Source organism: Phalacrocorax aristotelis, chromosome 6 (assembly GCF_949628215.1).
Source record: "Phalacrocorax aristotelis chromosome 6, bGulAri2.1, whole genome shotgun sequence".
In the NCBI taxonomy this organism is placed as follows: domain Eukaryota; kingdom Metazoa; phylum Chordata; class Aves; order Suliformes; family Phalacrocoracidae; genus Phalacrocorax; species Phalacrocorax aristotelis.
Window position 1 is genome coordinate 11202932 of NC_134281.1, and position 16334 is coordinate 11219265.

At 66.1% G+C, this 16334-nt stretch overlaps 3 protein-coding genes across 7 annotated transcripts; 2 read left to right on the forward strand and 1 right to left on the reverse strand.

Moving 5' to 3' along the window:
* The first annotated feature begins 20 nt into the window (after window positions 1-20).
* WDR6 (WD repeat domain 6) lies at window positions 21-5007 on the forward strand. Its single transcript, XM_075095859.1, has 6 exons — window positions 21-120; window positions 204-2616; window positions 2945-3040; window positions 3247-3363; window positions 3574-3692; window positions 3807-5007. Exons 1-6 carry the CDS (start codon window positions 36-38, stop codon window positions 4295-4297), a joined length of 3321 nt encoding a protein of 1106 aa, XP_074951960.1. The 5' UTR covers window positions 21-35; the 3' UTR covers window positions 4298-5007.
* Window positions 5008-5055: 48 nt separating this feature from the next.
* On the reverse strand, window positions 5056-13253 carry DALRD3 (DALR anticodon binding domain containing 3). Of its 5 annotated transcripts, XM_075095860.1 has the most exons (14): window positions 12983-13120; window positions 10411-10458; window positions 9091-9377; window positions 8734-9014; window positions 8434-8492; window positions 8213-8335; window positions 7818-7888; window positions 7170-7228; window positions 6735-6817; window positions 6510-6633; window positions 6339-6397; window positions 6126-6239; window positions 5863-5931; window positions 5056-5624 (listed from the first exon to the last, which is right to left on the reverse strand). In XM_075095860.1, the coding sequence occupies exons 2-14, from the start codon at window positions 10432-10434 to the stop codon at window positions 5505-5507; spliced, it is 1473 nt and encodes a 490-aa protein (XP_074951961.1). In that variant the 5' UTR covers window positions 10435-10458; window positions 12983-13120; the 3' UTR covers window positions 5056-5504. The 5 variants fall into 5 exon arrangements, 4 of the variants coding, with proteins under 4 accessions (XP_074951961.1, XP_074951964.1, XP_074951962.1 ...); XR_012661020.1 differs by lacking the exons at window positions 10411-10458; window positions 12983-13120 and adding an exon at window positions 9514-10235 and having other exon boundaries at window positions 7170-7655; XM_075095863.1 differs by lacking the exon at window positions 10411-10458 and having other exon boundaries at window positions 12983-13253.
* Window positions 13254-13386: 133 nt separating this feature from the next.
* NDUFAF3 (NADH:ubiquinone oxidoreductase complex assembly factor 3) lies at window positions 13387-16012 on the forward strand. The gene is given in 6 exon segments (XM_075095865.1): window positions 13387-13496; window positions 13846-14011; window positions 14013-14054; window positions 14156-14222; window positions 14583-14683; window positions 14868-16012. Coding segments are annotated over 6 exon segments (528 nt in total). The 5' UTR covers window positions 13387-13440; the 3' UTR covers window positions 14964-16012.
* Window positions 16013-16334: the final 322 nt, after the last annotated feature.

Below are 16334 nucleotides of genomic sequence, written 5' to 3' on the forward strand. Positions count from 1 at the left end.
CGCGTGTTCTGGGGCGGGGCGGCGGGGTCAGGCCAATGAGCGGTGGCGGCAAGATGGAGTCGGTGGCTCTGGTGGCGCCGGTAACGGCGCTCGAGTTCGTGGGGGACGTGCTGCTGGCGGGTGAGCGCGGGGCCGGCGTCGGGACCGGCGCCGTGGGCGGGAGAAGGGGCGGCGGCGGCGGTGGCTGACGAGGTGTCCCGTAGGCACGGGCCCGGAGGTGGCGGCGTTCCGGCTGAGCGGCGGCGGCGGCGGCACGGCGGGGCGGCGGAGCGTGCTGCGTGAGGCCGACGTGCAGGGGCTGCGAGCCGAGCCCGGCCCCGGGGGCGGCGGCGGGTCGGTGGTGCGGGTGGCGGCCTTCGGCGGGCGGTGGCTGGCCGTGGTGGCGGTGCGGCGCGGCGGGGCGGGCAGCGGGCCGCGGCTGGCGGCGTGCGGCGGCGGGGCAGCGCGGGAGCTGGGGGCGCGGGTGTGGGAGGCGCGGTGGGCGGCGGGCGGGCGGCTGGCGCTGGCGCTGGGCAGCGGGTCCGTGGGGCTGTACGAGTGGCGGGGCGGCGGGGGCTGGTTGCGGCGGGCGAGCTGCGGCGGGGCCGGGGCGCTGCGCTGTGCCGTGCTGGCGGGGACGGGCTGGGAGCGGTTGGCGCTGGCGGCCGGTACGGCGACGGGGAGCGTGGTGGTGTGGCGGGCAGCGGCGGCGGCGGCCCCACGGCGGAGGCTGCTCGGGCACCGGGGCGCGGTGCTGGCCCTCTGCTACGCGGCGGCGCGGGGGCTGCTAGCCTCCGCCTCCGAGGACCGCAGCGTGCGGGTCTGGGCCGTGGGCGAGATGGGCGGCGGGGACGGCTCCTGCCTGATGGTGTGCTACGGGCACGGGTCGCGGGTGGCCGCCGTGGCGCTGCGAGGGCCGTGCCCGGTCAGCGCCGGGGAGGACGGCGCCTGCCTGGAGTGGGACGGCGGCGGGGGCGTGCTGCGGGCGCGGCGGGGGCACCGCGGAGCCCTGCGGGCCCTGGCCCTGCGCCCCGCCGGCGGCTGCCTCGCCACGGGCGGCGATGACGGTGGTGTCCGGTTCTGCCGGCCCCGGCGGGAGGCTCTGGACGGCGCCCCGGTGGCGGCGGCGCTGGGGGCCCCGGGGCGGCCGCGGGCCGTGGTGCTGGCGGGGCCGCGGCGGGTGCTGGCGCTGGGCGAGGCGGGCGGGCTGACGGCTTACGAGGCGGCGGAGGGGCGCTGGGTGCCGGTGCTGCCCAACGCCACCACCGGCGGGACCCGCGGGGTGCTGGCGGCCGCCCCCCTGCCCGGCGGGGCCCAGGCGCTCTGTGCCCTAGCCGGAGGTGACGGGCGCCTCCTCATCTTCGCCCTGGGGCACCCCGAGGCTTCCACCGGTCTGAGGCTGTTCGAGGGGGCCGTGCGCGGGCTGGGCTGGGTCCCCCGCCCCGGGCTGCCCCCCGACACTGCTGCCGCCCTCCTGGTCTCCGGGCCCGACGGGGAGGTGATCTGGCTGGACGTTGCCCACCGCCCTGGGCAGGAACCCCAGGTGCGGCTCATGGGACGCTACCTCCTGCCCCCCTGCAAGCAGTGCTGGCACACCTGCGCAGCCTTCCTGCCCCAGGAAGGGCTGCTGGTCTGCGGGGACCGCCGGGGTTCCCTCCTCCTCTTCCCTTGCAGCAGCTCCCCAGGGCAGGCTGCGGAAAGCACTGGCATCGCCAATGGCAGCACAGACCCAGTCAGCGAGGACTGCGGCAGACAGTCGGAGCTCTCTTGCTTGTCGCACAAAGGGGCTCTTCCCCTTGAGGCCCCGCTTTCTGTGCTCTTCGGGCTCCACGGGAAGACAGGGGTTACTTCAGTGACCTGCCACGGGGGCTACATTTACAGCACCGGTCGGGATGGCTGCTACCGCCAGCTCTGCCTGCAAGGCCAGCGGTTGGAGGTACTGCGGAAGTACAGGCCCTGCAAAGGGCTGCAGTGGATCGAGGAGCTGCGCTTCACCCTGGATGGGGACCTGCTCGTGCTGGGCTTTCACTCTGACAACTTTGTGGTGTGGAGCAGCAGGACCGGCACAAACCTCCACTGTGTCCCCTGTGGCGGGGGGCACCGCTCCTGGAGCTACTGCAGCAGCTCCTCGACTGAGGCTTTCGCCTTTGTCAAGCGCGGGGATGTGATGCTGTACCGCCGCGAGGCTGAGCCCTGCGAGCAGCAGGTGCTCTTGGCGTCCCTGCATGGGCGGGAGATTACCTGCGTACGGCGCCTGGGGGCCGTGGAGGTGCCCGGCCACACTGCCCTGAACATCTTCGTCACTGGCAGCGAGGACACCACGGCCTGCGTTGTAGTGCTCAGTGAGCGCTCCCGGGGGGCCGTGCCACTCGCCCGGCTCAGCGACCACATTTCCAGTGTTAGGGCACTGGCGCTGGCTGGCCCCACGGGATCTGACCACAAGGGCTTGTCTGCTCTGCTCTTCTCTGCGGGTGGCCGGGCACAGATCGAGTGCTACCAGCTGCTGTGTGCTTGGGACCCAGCCTCTGAGAGTGCCGTGGCCTGCCAGGTCGTCCATGTGGCCTCCCACCGGCTGGACAAGCACTGGGAGCGGAAGAAGAACAGGCACAAGCTTGTCAAGATGGACCCGGAGACGAGGTGAATCTCAGGGACCACACCAGGCAGGGTTAGCAGTGACCACACTCTGGGATAACGCTGGGAACTGTGCTGGCCTCCACTGGGATGCCCCTTTGTGTGGCTGCAGGCTCAGCTGAGGCAGAAGGAGCTGGCTTGGCTTTAGGCACATGTCCCATGCCCAGTAGCTGGGCCTGGAGGGGCTTTGGGGGTTAGGGAAAGGCTCAGTCTTTCTTCCTGCCTCCTCTGAGTGCTCAGAGCTGCATCCCACACTGGGTGCTCTGCTGGGCCACCCGCCTCCCCGGGGCCACAGGTATCACCAAGGTGTCAGTGAGCGTCACGTTTGCTGCAGGTACATGTCCCTGTCGGTCATACCCGGGACCAGCTCCGAGCAGCTGCCGACAATCTGGAAGTTCCTGGCTGCCGCCTGCAGTGATGGATCAGTCCGGTGAGGAGTTGTTGCAGTGCTTGGCAGGGAGAACAGAGCTGGGGCTGGCAAGGGGGAATGGGAGCAGAGCAGGCTCTGTGGGAGAGGCTCTGCCATGGATGTGGCTGGCCCTGAGCCACTAGCACGACAGCACATGGTGGGAAGTGTGGGCAGAGGTGCTGGGAGCCCCCTTCTGCCACGACTGACTGCCTTTCACTCCAACACAGGGTCTTTGGGCTGCTGGAGGCTGCCCGGAAGCTGGTGCTGGTGGCAGAGTCATTTCACCACCAGCGCTGTGTGCTGAAGGTGGAGGCATTCCTGCACACGCAGGCAGGAAGGGAGAGGTGAGTCCTGAACGCCATGCAGTGATGACCAAGGCTCTGGGGAGAAGAGTTTCTCCTCACAGGGATGGCAGCGGCAGCCTAGTGGCTGGAGGGAAAGGAAAAATCGGTTTGCAGGGGCTGTTCTGCCACTTCCCTGGATCTCGGTGGGGACCCTCAGGGCTGCCTGTCACAGGGCTGTGGCCAGAGGCTCCCCCAACACCTCTTCTCTAGGAGGCACCTTCTGTGCAGCGCAGCCACTGACGGCAGCATCGCCTTCTGGGACATCACCAGCCTCATCACAGATGCGATGGATGCCCTGCACCAAGCGGAGGGAGAGATGCAGCCCCTGGGTTGGTGTTGCTGCCAGCAGCTCTACTCTGCGTCCTGGGGGGGACAGCTGGTGGCCCCTCTGCTCCCTCTGGCCAAGGTGAGCATCACTCTCCTGACCAAGCCTGTTTCCCCAGCCCTGGGCACCCCACTGCTCACCATCATGGCCCACAGCTGCGGTGTGAACAGCCTCCATGTCCACGTGATGCCAGAGGGACAGTACCTGGTGGCCAGTGGCAGTGATGACGGCTCGATCCATGTTTGCCTGCTGGAGATGGCATCAGGCGGGGACGAGGCTGCAGCAGGGACCTGCCTGCGCATCCTGGAGCGGGTGGCCAGGCCCTGCGCCCACGCCGCCCATGTGACAGGGATCCGGGTGCTGCAGCCAGACCTGCTGCTCTCTGCCTCGGTGGACCAGCGCCTGACGCTGTGGCACCGGGGCCCGGGCGGGCTGGACGCACTCAGCACCACCTTCTTCCATGTGCCTGACATGGCCGAGCTGGACTGCTGGGAGGTGACAGAGGCTGGCGGGGAGCTGCGGTACTGCTGCGTGCTCTGCGGGCAGGGCCTGGAGATGCTGCACAGCATGGCCCCCCCCAGGCCCGCTCTGCTGGAGGCTCCCCAGTAACGGGGCAGGCATGCAGCACACCTTCCTCCCCACCTGCCTGGGGAGGGCACCCTGCACTTGTGCTCTGCCTGTCACCACAGCCCCTGTCCTAGCCTGCATGCTGATGTGTCCACTCTTGAGGGGACAGGTGTGCTTAGCTCCTCTGGGGACAGCACAGCCATGTCTGGGGTGCTCAAGGCTGGCAATCTCAGAGAAGGTGGCAGATATGGCCTGTCCTAGACAAGCCTATGGCTCCCCAACCAGTAAAGGAGTGGGGTCCTTGGCTCACCCTCCCCAGAAGTTCTTCCTCCCTGAGGTGTGAGGGACCTATGACAAGGGTTTCCAGCCCTGGTCCCAGAGAGGAACATGCCTGGGAGGGTACTGAGCACTGTCCCCTCTCTGCTTGAGAGCAGCAGGATGCCAAGGCTGGTCAGGTGTTGGATGTGGCAGGCTACAGCCTCGTGCTCCCTGGGGCAGGGCCCTGTGTGACAGCTGACCCTGCAGTGCTGGGGACACTGCTGAAATGAGTGGGAACGCTGATCCTCTGCAGCAGCACCCTGCAGGGTGAGGGGGCAGCAACCCACAGGTGGTGTGCCAGCCTGGGCCCGGCCACACCCCCCCCTCAGCACAACCCTTCAGTGCGGCCTCAACCCGAGTGGGTTGTGCTGTGCAGCAGCAGGACCCAGTGCAGTCAGAGCACAGGGAAACAGAAACAGCTGCATACGGCTGGCAGCCCCTCAGGGGGCAAGGCATTCTGTTGGGGTCAGACACACACAGCATTTGTCCAGCAACAAGTGTATTGGACCCCAGTACTGGGCCCTGGCCCCAGGTCCGACAAGAGCCTTGAGCCTCAGGAGCTCCCTGCCAGCACGGAGCAACCTTCAATAAATGGCTTTGAGGGAAGCAAGGTTGGTGCCTGGCTGTGTGGTGTCCTGGTCCTTAGCACTGCCTCCTCCAGCATTCCCCAGCCTGGCTTGCAAGGGTACCACAGGCATCCTTCCTTCTGCTAGTGTGGATGTGGCAGGCACACCCATCTCCCATGCTGGGCACAGCCACAGGCTGCACATAACCAAAGCCTCAAAACATGGCAGCAGGAGGGGAAGGCCTGTCTCCCTGCCTGACCATCAGGCAGCCCCCTGCCTTGCTGGGGGGATGTGACCTGTCCTTCCCTCCCATGGCATGTTGTCCTGGTGCCTGTCACACCATGGCATGGTGCTTCAGTGGTGGCTCAGATCTGGTTGAGAGGAGGAAGGTGCAGAGTCGCCAGCGCACTGTGGAACACATCCCTCACTGCTCCCAGCAGCTGGAGGCGGGCAAACATCTGGTCAAAGAGGTGAGGGAATGGCTCCTGCAGGGAGAAGAGCAGTGGCTTGGGGCTGGTGGCCATATTGCCCCTCGACAGGCTGGCCCTAGAGGCACTGCTGCCTCTGCACCCTGTGTACGTATCCTTGAGGGCCTGGTGCAAGGCTGCATTATGCTGCTGGGACCCTGGAGCGTGCTCCCCACACAGCTGCCCCACAACTGCAGTCCAGGCCTGGGAAGGACCACAGGGTCACTAGCCTGCAGGCATGGGACATCCAACTCACCCCCAGGACGTGGACCCGGTTGTAGTAGGAGCTGAAATCCATGCTGAGCTGGATCAGGAACTTGCACACCTGCAAGACAGAGCTTCTGCTGGCATGGTGGGGTCTGGCTGGTCTTGTGCCCTTCCCCCCCCACAAGCAGAACAGGAGCAGCCCCAGGAGTGTTGCAGTTTCTTCCCTCAGCACCGCCCCCACATCACATAGCTTTGCCCTGGGTTGGGACTGTTGGAGCAGCACCCATGGGTGCTACAGCATGTGGTACTTACTGTCTCTGTGTTGGCTGTGATCCGGATCCCCTTGGTGGGTGCAGGCAGCACAGCTGCCTGCTGCAGGACTTCAGGGAAGGGCAGGAGATAGTTGAAGAGCAGGAGCCATTCACCCTGTGAAAGGATTACATGTGTCAGAGGGCCAGACCCTCCTGGGCCAGCAGTACCCAGCACCAGAGCCAAGGTCCCCACATTTCCCTTCTCTGCACTCACCTCTTCCCGGAGGCAGGAGAAGTTCAGTTCTGACACTGGTGGGAGAGGTGGGTATGTGCCTGGAAAGGAGGTGAGAGACTGTTGTTGTGCCCAGAGAAGCCCCTGTGGCTCCAGGCATGAGAAACAGCCCAGGAGTAGATGTTAGAGGAGGGTCGTGGGGCTGGTGCTCACCCTGCTCCACAGCCCGCTGGTAGGTGTCAAACAGTGTGGCCAGCCGGGCACAGTTGTACATCACGAAGGCGCCGCTCTTGGTTCCCTTTGTGGAGATGCTGCTGTCCTCCAGGTCCAGGGTGATCTGAGGGCAGTGAGAAGTCTCAGTCCAGGCTGCTCAGCACAGAGCCGCTCCACTATCCCCACAGCTTGCCTGCCCTGGCTCTGCACAAACTGCTGTCCTACCTGACTCCTGTGAGCAGTGCTCAGCATCTCAAACCTGATGGCAGCCACTGTGAGCGTATCAATCACCTCAGTCCAGGCCTCATCTGTGGCAAACACAGGTGGCATCATGTACATATTACTCCATTCCTGTGTAATGGCACCCCCAGCGCCCAGGCAGGAACCCCCCTGGGGTGAGGGGGCTCCAGTGAAAGCTGGGGACCACCACAGTTCCCCAGCCCTGGCCCCCATCTGCAGGTGCCACTGTCCAGGTCGCAGTTTAGACACCTTCTCCCAAGCAAGGTCAGCACCTGGCTCCAGTGGCAGAGGAGAGAGGGAGCACTGTGCTGGGGACAGCCTTGCTGGCTGCAGACGCAGAGATGAGGGGAGCGGACTCATGGGAGCAGTGGAGACAGGGATAGAGTGACATCTGTGCACAGCCACGAAGGAAACCCTCACCTTGCACAAGCTCCCCATACTTCATCACAGAGGCTTCGTACATCTGGCGCTTTCGGAGCCTGGGAGGAACAGACACAGCCACTGCCCCTGGGCTGAACTAGCCCCAGAGAGCACCCTAGGGCTCCCCCAGCCTTTGGGCTCCTCAGGGCATCCCAGCTGCAGCAGCAACCCAGCTGAGCAAAATCAGTGCAAAACCTCCAGGATCCAGGCAGAGACAGCCACACCGCGGCCAGCCCCTTGTGCCGCTGCCTGGGGAGGGCTGCAAGGAACCCACTGCACTGGGCACAAGCTCTGCCTTTTGGCTAAGAAAGGGCTGCCCCTGTGCCAGAGCCATCCGCTAATGCGTGAAGGCAGGGAAATACCATCCTGCACCGCTGCAGCACCCAGCTCCTGCCGCTGCCTCTCCTCCCAACAGCCCCCTGGCAGCACTGAGAGGGCCAGAAGCTGGACAGTCTGCACCTCCAGTCCTCTCACAACAGCTCTGAGCTATGGAAAAGCAGAATGGAGGCACTACACAGAACTCTCTGTGCGCCACCAGCTCACTCAGCGCTGTAGCATGGCTGCCTTGGTGCCTACAGGGCCAGGCAGAGCACAGGGAGCCTTGGCAGGCAAGCAGCACGGCAGGCGCCTTGCCACACACCAACTTACTGGAAGTACTGGTCTGCCCCGATGGGCGATGAGGGGTTTGTCACCTTCACTGGCCCACAGACAAGGTGCTTCTGAAAGAGAGAGGAGAGGCCAGGGCCAGGGGTCAAAGCCTCAGAAGCTCCACCAAAACACAGTGCAGGAGAACTGGGCTAAAACCAGCCATGTTCTAGCTGTCTCCTTGCAGTCTTTTCCTGCCCCTCCTTCTTTAGCACTAAAATCACAAGGGCAGAGGGGCCGCTCCACCACCTGGGCAAGAGTGTGGAGGGACTGCCAACGCAAAGGGAAGCCTCACAAGGGAGCAAGGCTGGACCTCAGCATTCGCTGTGGGGATTGCAGGAGGCTGGCTGAGTGCAAGGATGCTAGGGCCACAGTGAGGAAGTTTGAAAGTTCCTTACCTGCAAAGCTGTGTGGGCTCCTGGATCCAAAATTCTCCAGAGCAGATCCAGCTGCTGCTGCTGGAATTCCTCCTCACAGCTCACCACATGTACAATGCTGCAGCAGCTCCCCTGACCTCCAGCCTGCAGCAGAGCACAGCAGGGAGCTCAAATGCTACCATGTGACAGAAGGGAACAACATCTGGAAAGCAAGAGGTAGGAAGCATGGCAGTGTTACTCACTGTGCACTGCTGTACGGCTTGCTGCAGCTCAGCCAGGGACCGCAGCTTCCCTTCTGTCACTGAAAGAAGGAAGGATACTCAGAATGGAACACGAAGGTTCACCACACCCCTGCCATCCTGCATCAGGCTGTGCATTTCTGGCTTAAACCAGACTGAAGGGGAATAAGAGGAGAAAGCCATTTTGATCTAAACCCCCCTTATTTTCCATAAAAACGATCGGAAAAAAAGGAAACAGGCCTGTTTGCAGCCATTCACTCCCCCTTGCTGTCACACTAGAGCTGCTGTACACGTAAGGCTCACCAAGAAGGACATCTAGATTGGGGTCGTAGCCCACCAAGCCCTGCTGTTCCACGAAGCTCTTCAAATGCACTTTCGAGATTACATCCTCAGGCAGCATGGCTACACCTGGCCCCTGCTCACAGGCTGCAGCATAGGGGGACTGGCCCAGGGCCCGCTTCAAGGCCGAGATAGCATCAGGGGGTGCTGAGCCACCGGAGCCAGAGGGCCAGTCAATGCGGAGCTGCCGCAGGACATCCCGGCTCCCCTCCTCGGCGAGCGCAGGGACCAGGCGGATGCCGACCCTGCGAGAGGGAGAAACATGATGGTGGCAGGGCGGTGGGCAGCAAGGCGGCGGTGGCGGCAGGGCGAGGCACTCACCCCTGGGTGCGCAGCAGCTGGGCCAGGTGGTCGGCCAGCAAGAGGGAGCGGAGGTGGCGGGGCCGCAGGGCGGCGGGGGTGCACACAGCCGGGCAGTGCAGCACCACCCACCCCGCCTGCGTCCCCAGCGCTGGGGACGGGGCGGGCCGTGGCCCCAACAGGCGCTCGAAGGCCTGCGGCCGCCACACCTGCACCGCCAGCCCCGCCGGCGTCTCCTGACAGCCCCGCACCGCCAGCACCCCCGGGCCTCTTAGTGACGTCACGCCCGCTACGACGTCAGCGGGCACCTGCCGGGCAAGAAGGCAAGGAGTCAGTCCCCTGCCCGCACGTGGCCCGGCGCAGGCCACGCCCCCTCCCCCTCCGCGCTGGCCCCTGCCCCGGCTCCGACCTCTCCGTGCTGGCCCCGGCCCGGCCGCGGCCTACCTGGCCCCCGGGGAAAGCGGCGCTCAGCGCGGCCCGGGGCGCCAGGAAGTCCCGGTGCCGCAGGTTGCGGGCGCCGCTCTCCTTCACCCAGAGAGCGGCGGGCCGCCCCAGCGCCCCGTTCAAGGCCCGCAGCGTGGCCGCAACCCCCGGCCGGCCCTCGCCCGTCTCCATGGGAGCCTGGCTGCAGCTTCCGCCGGAAGTGGCGTCATCAGCCCGCTCGCCCACCGGGCTCTGGCAGGCGGTCGCCATGTTGGGCGCGGCACGCGGCCCTCCAGGGCGGCCATCTTGGGCGCGGGCGGGTTGGATGCGGCAGGGCGGCCATCTTGGGGGCAACGGCCTATGGGGGCCGCCATGATGTGCGTGGCGGGCAGTGCGATGCCGCCATGATGGGTGTGGCGGGCTACTGTGTGCCCGATGCTTGGGGACGGCGGCGGAGTTCGGCGGGCCGGGAGGCGACGGGAGCGTGTGTGCCCTGACACCGCCACCCTCCACAGAGGCCTCCGGGAGGGGACCCCAACCTGTCACAGCCACGCTCCAGGATGGCCAGGCCACAGCAGGGCCCAGCACAGGCTGCTGGGGCTCAGCCTGGCCATCCCTGAGGCTGCCGGGACTTGGCTGGGGCTGTGACAGCATGGCTGAGGGGCACCATCAGCTCTTGCCAGGTGCAGCCTAGCACCGCAGCCAGGCTCTGCACAGTGAAGGGCGATAAGTGGCAGTGGGTGCATGCCTTGCCATGCCCTCAGTGGGGCCTGCTCGCTGCCCCAGCTCTGCCTGCTCCGCTGGCCCTGGTGGGAAGGATGGGGGCAAGGAGCTGCCCTCCCACACGTTAGCAAAGCAGCCCCCTCGTCAGCCCCAAGAGGAAGGAGGTGGAAACGATTAGATCATGCCGTTGATTACATCTGCAGAGCTGTGCTCCTCCATGGCGGTAGCGTCTCAAGTGCAGATCTGAAAGAATGGAGAGCCCACGCTGCTGCCCAGTTCCCTGAGCACAGTGGGGGCTGTTGCTCCCCTCTGGGGCTGCCATCGACACCAGCTCTGATCTGGGGACAGGGATAAGGGCCTGGCGTGCCCGCAGCCCCAGCCCCGTGACTGCTCGTTGGGTAGCGGGTATCTGGGAAGCACCAAACCCCCCCACAGCAGCTGAGAGCACGTGTCCCCAGGGAGCTGGGGACCTCCCTCCCTGCCCTTCCCTTCCTGCTCTCCCCATGAGGCTGGGGTGGGGGGGCCACTCTGCCCTGCCCGTAGGGCCCAAACCGGTTCCTCCAGGGCTGGTGTGCGCAGGGGGCCAGGGCAGACAGAGCCTGCCAGAACGGCCTGTTGTGTAAGCTCTGCTGGGAGCACAGCAACTCGTTTTGGGACTCCACGGGCAGCTCTGAAGTCCCCCCTGGGGCTGCAGCCCACAGGCAGTGTGAACCTGCAGCCCCAGGCAGAAGCAGGGACATGTCCCCCAGATGGAGGAGGGTTGCATCCCCTCCGGCACTGTGGGGCCGTGGCACGTTGGGGTGCTCCCTGCACCACCCACAGCCAAGAGGTGATCTGAGAATCACTGCTTACACCAGACCAACTGCTGACTGTCTGCAGGGCAGGAGCCACCCAGGACCCCTGCCCAGCTGGCCGGGAGGGACGCACCGGCACAGGTGGGAACACACTTGGACCTTGTGTTGCTGCTGAGGGTGGCGTCCAGGCTGGATCCATCCCCAGAGCACCAGGGTTCCCCGCAAGCAGCCCATGTGAGGCCTGGCAGCACGGTGGACCCGGGGGGGGGACTCTCGGGGGCGCCGAAAGAGCTTTGGACAGACACGACATCCCCGATGGCTCTCTGGCTGCCTGCTCAGCGGGAGTGATCGTGTCATTCCAAAGCCATCTCTCTCTCTGAGGGACGGATCCTGCCCGGGCACCGCTCGGCCCTGCTGGCACTGGGGGGCTGCAGGGGGCCAGGAAGAGCCTGGTGCAGGCTGGCGGCAGCAGGAAGCTCACCCATCTCATGACCTGCACCACCCCAGTGCAGGTGGCCACATCCATGCTGTGGCCAGCAGCCAGAGCCGCCACTCGGCACACTCGCCCCGGCAGTTAGTCCCCAGGAAGTGAGCTGCTATTTTTAGCCGTCGGGGGCACGAGACTGCCGGAGAGCACCCAGCCCCTGTACAAGAGGCTGAGCTGTGAGGCTGGGTACTGGTGATAACCCTTCCCGACACCCCCCTTTCTCCCACTGTGGCCCCCATATGCTGCCCCAGCCCCATGGAGGGGTTGGAGTTGGGCAAGCAGCTCTTGCCCAGTGCCTGGCCTGGTGTGGGACGGCATCGGGCAGCAGGGTGGGGGGCGTGTGGGACGAGGCGGGGGCGGGAGCGCGGGTAACGAAACCCCAGGGCAGCTGGGCGCAGCGGGGACAGCTGCTTTTGGGATTCCGTTGCCCGTGCCGACGCCATGGAGGGACGGGCATGGGGGCCGCCGCCACACCACCCCAACCCCGGGGCAGCCAGCGGGCCAAGGGGGCAGAGGGCGACTTACCACCAGGAACTGGGGCGGAGGAGCTGCATGGGAGCTGCAGCCAGGCCGGCTGCTGGGCTGGGGGGTGCCAGCAGAGGCTGGGGTTGTGCCACAGGCTTCCCCCCGCACCGTGGGCCGGGTGCCAAGGGGAGGGTGGCGCAGCCGAGCCAAAAGGAAATGGCTCTGAACAAAGCCCCGGTGGGGCAGGAGCATCTGGTGCCAGCCCAGCAGCCCCCGGCGGGGCCCGGAAACCCGAGCTGTTCCCGAGGGAGGGCACCCGCCCCAGCACCTGTGCCCGTCGGCAGCATGGCACGGCACCCGTTGCTGCCAGCGCCTCCAGCCCTCCGCCACCCGGCCGCCGGCTGAGGACGGCCTCGGGGACCCGCCACGGGGAGGGAAGTGAAACCGTATGGGGAACCCCACCGGGCCCACGCGGTGCTCGCCGAGGGGGACACGATACCCCACCTTTGGCTGAAGGAGCCCGTCCATGGGGCGCCGGGGATTCCTGACGCCTCCCCACCCCAGCACGGCATGGCACGGTGGTGTGAAAGCTCCCGTCGCCGACGCCAGGGAGCTTCCCCGTGACCCCCCACGGTGTCGGGGCTCTGGCTGTCCCCGGGGTGGATGTCACAAGGTAGGGTGACGTGGGTCCCCAGCCCCGGAGCACCCCCCCTGAGCCCCCAGAACCCCGCTGCCCACTGCCACCCGCCCCACCGAGCGTGGTGGGGAGGAGAGGGGGGAAAGAGGAACCCGGGGCGCGGGGTCCCGGCGGCGGATTGGGGGGCTCAGCCCCGGCTGGCAGCGGCTCCCCCGCAGCGGGGGCACGCCATGCCGGGGCCGCAGGAGCGGGGCAAAGCCGTGCCGGGGGCGCAGCGGGGCGGCCGGGGAGCCGAGCCCCGGTCCCGCTCCCTCCCGCCGCCCGGCCGGCCGCCCGCGGGGATAGCGGGGACCCAGCACCAGGAGCCGCCCGCTCCCCTCTCACCTCCGGCCCCGCAGCCTCCGGCGCAGCAGCCCCGACCGGTCCGCGGCCCTCCGGACGGCGGGGATGGGGGCGTCCCGGTGGGGACCCCCGCGCCGCCAAGGCAAGGCAGGGCTGGGGCATCGCAACCCGCCATGCCCCCCGCCGCCCCGCACCCGGCCGTGCCGCTGCCCGCCGCTTTCGGTTTCGCTCCGTCGCCGGCCGCAGCCCGCCCCGGGCGCACCAGGTCGGGGCGGGCCCGGGGGAGGGTGGCGGGGTGTGTGTGTGTGTCCCTCCCCGCCGCCCCCACCCCGGCAGGAGGTGGGAGCCCCGGGGGGCCCCGGTCCGGCCCCGCTCCCGCCCCCGGTCCCGCTGTCCCAGCCCGGGCAGCGACGCCGGCGGCGGCCGCCAGGGGGCGCGAGTGGGGCGGGGCGGGGCGGGGCGGGGCGGGGCCACTCTGCGCTTCCGGCGGCGGCGCGGCCATGGCGGCGGCTGTACTGCGTGTGCTGGGCCCAGCGGCACGGCGGGCGGTGGGCGGGTACGGGCACCGGCGTCGGCACCCTGGGGCTGGGCGGGGGAGAGCACTCTGTGGCCCCAGGGGCGGCGGCCGGGGGCTGCTGGCGGGCGGCTGTGGGGTGTCCGTAGGGATCTCTGTAGGGCTGCTCTGGGGTGGCCGTGGGATGCCCCTAGGGTTCTTTGTGGGGCTGCCGGGGGGTAACTATAGGGTGCCCGTGGGGATCTCTGTGGAGCTGCTGTGGGGTGGGTAGCTGTGGGGGTACCCGTGGGGCAGCTGTGGGTCTGGCAATGGGAACTCTGTGAGGCTGCCGAGGGGTAGCTGTGCGGTGCCTGTGGGCCCCATGTGTCCAAGCCACTCCCCATCCTCACAGGGTGCCATGCTGGACTCAGCCATGCCGGGCTCACCGCCTAACCCCGGCGGACGATGAGCTCTACCAGCGGACACGGATGACGGTGCTGGAGCCAGAGTCCCCCAACATCATGTTCATCGAGGGCTACACTAGCCGCGGATTCACCATCAGCGGCGACCTGGTGGTGGGGGCCCTGCGCCATCCTGCCCCGTGCCATCCTCCAGTGGAACGTGAGTGCCCAGTGGTGGGTCAGGGGCTGCTTGGCCCCCACCCACACTGTGGGCAAGCACGCTGGGGTCTGCCCCACTCAGTGCCCTTGGTGTCCCCGCAGGTTGGCTCCTACAGGGACATTTCACTTGAGAGTCTGTCGCTATTCCGGATGCTGGAGCCCCAAATAGGTACGTGGGTTAGCCGGGGCCCTGCACTGCCACAGCCTGCCTGAGCTGGCTCCTGAGCTGTGCTGGGCTGCCAGGGCCCAGCTGCCCCTCAGGGGCCAGTGCAGCTCTGCCCCAGCCCTCCCTGCAGTGCCTTACCGGCATTTTGGTGGAAGGAGCTGCTCTCTGGCGTCCCTCTGCTCTGCAGCAGGAGCTGGAGGGGCAGGAGGGGTGCAGCGGGAGCTGGCTTCCACCTCATTTTGCGTTCCTGTAGGGGTGGCTGTGGGGGAGCTGTTGGTCCCTGCAGGGAGGACAGGTGTGGGCCGAGGCAGCCTGAGAGCACAGCCCTGCCCACCCTTGCCTGTGGTCGTCTCCTGGTTACAGAGATCCTAGTGCTGGGCACTGGAGACAGGGTGGAGCGGCTCCACCCCACCGTGCTGAAGCAGATGCGGGAGTGTGGGATCGCTGTGGAGGTGCAGGACACGGTGAGGAGGGGTGTGCACAGACAGCACCCCAGCGGAGGGGAGGGTGGTGGCCACTGGGAATGCCCCCAGGGCCTCTGCCTGCCCCGGGGATGGGCAGGAGGGAGAGTGTCATGTGCCCCTGGGGAAAGGCTGCATCTCCTGCCCGAGGTCTGGGGCTTCACTCCCTCCTTTTTCTATTTCACAGCCAAATGCATGTGCAACTTTCAACTTCCTAACGAGTGAAAAGCGCATGGCAGCTGCTGGGCTCATCCCTCCGCGGGGCACCTACATGGGGATATAGGTGCTTCCCGCCACGGGTTGAGCAGATCTTCCTCTTCCCTGCCTGGGGCTCCCAGCCATCACCACTCCAGGCAGACAAATGCTTTGGACTGAACTGTCAGAGCCTGGCTGCGGCTGGGTGGTGGCTCTCTGCAGGCAGGAGTGTGTTACAAAATGCACAGGTTTGGCTCTGCCCCAAAGTCCCTGGTTTCCTGGCTGCTCTGCCCAGTGCTGGGGGCTGCGGGGCACAGCATGAGGCCTGAGTGTTGCCAGCAGCACTGCATCTGCAGCCCTGCTGCTCTGCCTTGCCAGCAGGAAGCCATTACCCCGAGGCAAGGGGGAGGCTGGCAGGGTGAAGCTGCATACCCCAGGCATGTTTGGAGGCTCCAGAAGGAAAATATATGTGAATTGGAAGTACAAGGCACTTACGTGTTGGCTAACACACAGTGGAGGGGGGCTGTAAGGCACCATCAGGCTGTGTGTGCTTGCTGTCCCTGCAGAGCTGGCCAGGTGATGGGGTGGGGGGAGGGCTGTGGGTCAGCTGCTGCAGTGCCCTGGGCAGTGTATGTGGTGTTGGGCCACCACCTGCCAGCAGCTCCCTGGGCACAGGCAGCACCAGCAACTGCTGCATCACAGCTGGCACCGGCTTGCCCCGGGCTCCCCTGCAGGGTTTTGTACCCTGCCCCCAGCACCTGTGTCCCTTGTGAAGCCTCGTGCTCAGTGCTAGTTGCTGAACCCCACCTCCCTGCAGACTTGCAGCTCAAGCAGGGGACACAGGGTCACTGCTCCCTGTCCCCAGCTCGCACAGGTTCGTGGTTGCAGATTCCACACCAGGAATATACCACATACCTAATCACAGCCTTGTTCCCCAAATCCTGCCACCTTCATGGGCCCAAGGGTGGGGGGGAGGGGGGGGCGGGGAAGGCAGGAATGTGGCTGTGCTCCTCAGCTTTGAGGCAGACCGTGGGCTAGCGTTGCGTAATGAACCAGCTACATGAATGACTGGTTGACACTGGCACAATTATGATGTAATTCAAGGCTCTGGTTTTAACATGTGTAGATCTAATTTGATATTGCCATGCTGCAGAGTGAGTGTTTTGGTTTTTGGGGTTTTTTTGGTGGGGTTGGTTTTAGGACAACAACATTAGCGCCACAAAACCGCAGATGGTAAATATGTGCCCTTTGGCAGGAGTGCCATTTGCGGGGGGGGGGGGGGGGGGTTGGGGGGGGCGCGCTAAGACACATGTAAAATACCTTTGGTACCTGCTATTGCAAGCACAGGTGACCTGCCCATGCAGGGGATGCTTGCACTAGTCAGGCATGCAGAAACACAAACCCTGGCTCCTTTACGCATCTGAATGCTTAGTTGTGCCCATCCAAGTTCTTTGCCCAC

Bases quoted from the DNA above. Each gene is read 5' to 3' on its own strand.
- WDR6 (XM_075095859.1), top strand. From the start codon at position 36: ATGAGCGGTGGCGGCAAGATGGAGTCGGTGGCTCTGGTGGCGCCGGTA. The intron at 121-203 runs GTGAGCGCGGGG...GGTGTCCCGTAG, and splicing joins GGGGGACGTGCTGCTGGCGG to GCACGGGCCCGGAGGTGGCG. The intron at 3,041-3,246 runs GTGAGGAGTTGT...ACTCCAACACAG, and splicing joins TGCAGTGATGGATCAGTCCG to GGTCTTTGGGCTGCTGGAGG.
- DALRD3 (XM_075095862.1), bottom strand. From the start codon at position 9,762: ATGGCGACCGCCTGCCAGAGCCCGGTGGGCGAGCGGGCTGATGACGCC. The intron at 8,336-8,433 runs GTGAGTAACACT...GCTCTGCTGCAG, and splicing joins AAGCCGTACAGCAGTGCACA to GCTGGAGGTCAGGGGAGCTG. The intron at 7,889-8,212 runs GTAAGGAACTTT...TCTCTCTTTCAG, and splicing joins GAGCCCACACAGCTTTGCAG to AAGCACCTTGTCTGTGGGCC.